The following is a 3,131-nucleotide window of genomic DNA, read 5'->3' as shown; positions in this document are numbered from 1 at the left end:
GGAAACAAATGTGAAGAAAACATAATAGAATTTGTCATGGAATGTATTCATACACGGTATTCAGCTCGGTTTGCTTTTTGTTTGTCCAATATAAAATGATTAAAATAATATTATATTGCAATAATTCCAGGCTGAGGATGTTATAAAAACATGTAATAATGTGTTATCGATTATCAATATATAGTATCGTGAGTATGATGGAAAGTAGACTCGTCTATGTTAAAATATTCTAGATTTATTTTAAATTGTTTGTCATCGGTCATTCAGATTTTTTCGAGACGGGCTATCGACCCACTCGGCAGCAATGCCGTTCCAGCTCGAATAAAATCGCAGTTCCTGTACTTTTGACCTTTTCCAACCGCGGTAGCCGTTCATAAATAATCCAAACATGTCGCTCCGGGCCGTCGACTTGGCAGTAATGCGTCTCATCCACCATGTACACACTTCGTCGGATGCCAAATCCTCGGTGAAGTACTTTGAAAATTGAGTTCTTTTTCATGATCAATGCGGGCTCATCGACAGCATCCAACGGATGACCCGCTAGCGTTGTCAGTCCGAGAAAAGCCGAGAGGGTTGCATCCCCTGCCGCCGCCGGTATCTCCACGATATGGATCATCTACTTAATACATATAACATTTATCATTCATATCATATCATTTATATATCATTTATTTATGTAGGATATGCATCTAGGAGTATGTACATAGTGTGTGCCCGGGAGATTTTACAATATCGTTCATATTTAGATTGTTATTATATTTTTATATCTTTCAGGTAGGACATACACCTGTGCACACATAAATGATTAAAATTATTGCGCCAGCGACGGCACCTGATCAGAATAATTGTAAACTTATTGGAACAAATACAACAACGAGACACTGTATATTATATAATTATTATATTATTATATACGTCGCGTACGGCATGTTAGCTGCGTCCATTGCATCCATTTATATAAGTATTATAATATATTGGTAGTACACAAATTATACAAAAATTAAAATTAACGTGAAGTGTGACAGTTTAATGCAATTCATTTTAAATAAATGTATACTATTTTATAACATATTTATTTTTTTGCATGAGAAATATCGTATCTGCAAACAATCAGCTTTGTATTCAGGTTTTTACAATTAATACAGCTATTTCGCATGATTTTAGTTGGGTTTTTTAAAGCATAAATATTGCCCCGAAGCGTATAGATTTAATGTGTTTGAAAAAAAAAAAAATTGAAACACTGTTTAATAATTATAATAGGAACAATATTCTATATAATATATACTTGGTCACATGGTTTATAATATTATCTATCTGAATAAATCTAAACCTTCAATGTGCATTTCGTGATTTTGTGAATATTGTATACTATAATTATAAACGTACGTTTAATAAAATTGTATTGTAAAGGATTGAATTTAACCATACATATTATAAGTTATATGTAGAATATAGTTGGTCACGTCGAGGCCTAATAAAACACGAAATGTTGCTAAACATTTGCAAGTCCAAAATAATATATAGTAACGTTTATTGCTTTAATTTTTATAGATAGGTATTTATAATTGTATTATGAACGATTTGTAAAAAATATAAAAACTGATGAGCATGCCTTCGTGCTTATAGTTTTTGAAATAATGAGATGATTCAACTAGTTAATAATGTTTATTCAACGTCCTTGCCAAGACTCTTTAAATTAATATTTTAGCAAGAAAAAAAGCATAAAAACGTGGCACATTTGTCGTTAAAACATTCCTTCCCTACAATTATTCATTATAACCAACTACTCATTATAACTTTATTCTTAATATTAAAAGTTGATTTCTAACACGTTATAGATAACTAAAAATTAATTTATTCAATTTCAATGTAATTCGACGTATTAAAGTTTACTGGAGTGTTGTGTTGGTAAAATTAGTAATTTCATATACCTATTGATACTGAACAGAATTCACGCTTTGGGGACCTGTCTCACTGTAAAAACTACTCATGTGTACGGAACATCTATTCATAAGGGAATTAATTAAAACGGTAAACGGAGGTGAGTTATTTGTTATTACATCGCTGTGACAAATATCTAAAAATACTATTTGGAAAACAGTATTAATTGATATATAAGTGCGTTTCCTCAAATACCTCTTCTTCTAGATTCATATCACCCAAATCGTTCATAATTTCTTTGTTCTTATTAAAACTTGATCGAGAGTTCTGAGAGATGATTACAAATGATTGCGTCTTGATTTTACTGAAATCAAATATTATGGAATTATTTTAGTAGGTGTATTATCTTATTTATCGCATAAAACGTTTACCGAGTAAAAAAAAAAAAAAATCAATAAATACACTGAATAATCTGTATAGTTTATTGTACCGATTAATGAGAAACATTATATATATATATTGTAACAACTGAAAAGCAATTGTACATATTATTTTGTATTTTATCATTTTTTTACATAATATTTAAAACATTGGCATACGCTCGATTGTGGTACAATTCATCATATAAATTAGCTATGTTTGATTAAATTAATAATAATATATACCTAATACTGACTACGGAATAATCGAGACAACCATGTTAAACAATCACCACGTTGATTCAATCTTAAATTAATATTATTGTACTCCTACAATTCCATTTGAAATTTTGATTGTTAATTATTCGAATATAATCTTTCGTGTAGGATTATTAGGGTTTTGGGATTTATGTCTTTTCGCTTACTTTGCCAATTTTATCTTTTATATCATTAGGTCACCCGTCTAAAACAACCCTCGTTAGTGTCATAAATTGACGTACCAACATATTTATAGAACACAATAATATATATACTTACCATCATAGTTGATGTTATTAATATACGTACATTTTAATCTGCCCGAGAAATTCGAACAACTATAACGGTATTAGTGTTTATTGGGAATATTAATTGTATTGTTAGATCCACTTCAAACAGTTGTTTAAATCGTACACAAAAGTCGTCTAAATTTACTTGTTTGATCCACCCCGTAAGATAATTATTTCAGAAACAGACATTTTCACAAATAATAATTAGTTTGTCACTGGATATTATGTACCATTAATCAAACGTTATAACTTCCCGTCTCGATAATATTATATTTAATATGGT

The 3,131-nt window shown here is 29.8% G+C and overlaps 1 protein-coding gene across 1 annotated transcript; it reads right to left on the bottom strand.

Moving 5' to 3' along the window:
• Positions 1-283: 283 nt before the first annotated feature.
• Positions 284-2,172, bottom strand: LOC113552616. Its single transcript, XM_026955465.1, has 2 exons — positions 2,137-2,172; positions 284-616 (listed from the first exon to the last, which is right to left on the bottom strand). Exons 1-2 carry the CDS (start codon positions 2,170-2,172, stop codon positions 284-286), a joined length of 369 nt encoding a protein of 122 aa, XP_026811266.1.
• Between the last annotated feature and the right edge of the window lie 959 nt (positions 2,173-3,131).

Source organism: Rhopalosiphum maidis, chromosome 2 (genome assembly GCF_003676215.2).
Source record: "Rhopalosiphum maidis isolate BTI-1 chromosome 2, ASM367621v3, whole genome shotgun sequence".
Lineage (NCBI taxonomy): Eukaryota > Metazoa > Arthropoda > Insecta > Hemiptera > Aphididae > Rhopalosiphum > Rhopalosiphum maidis.
This window is presented reverse-complemented; position numbering and strand designations above follow the sequence as displayed.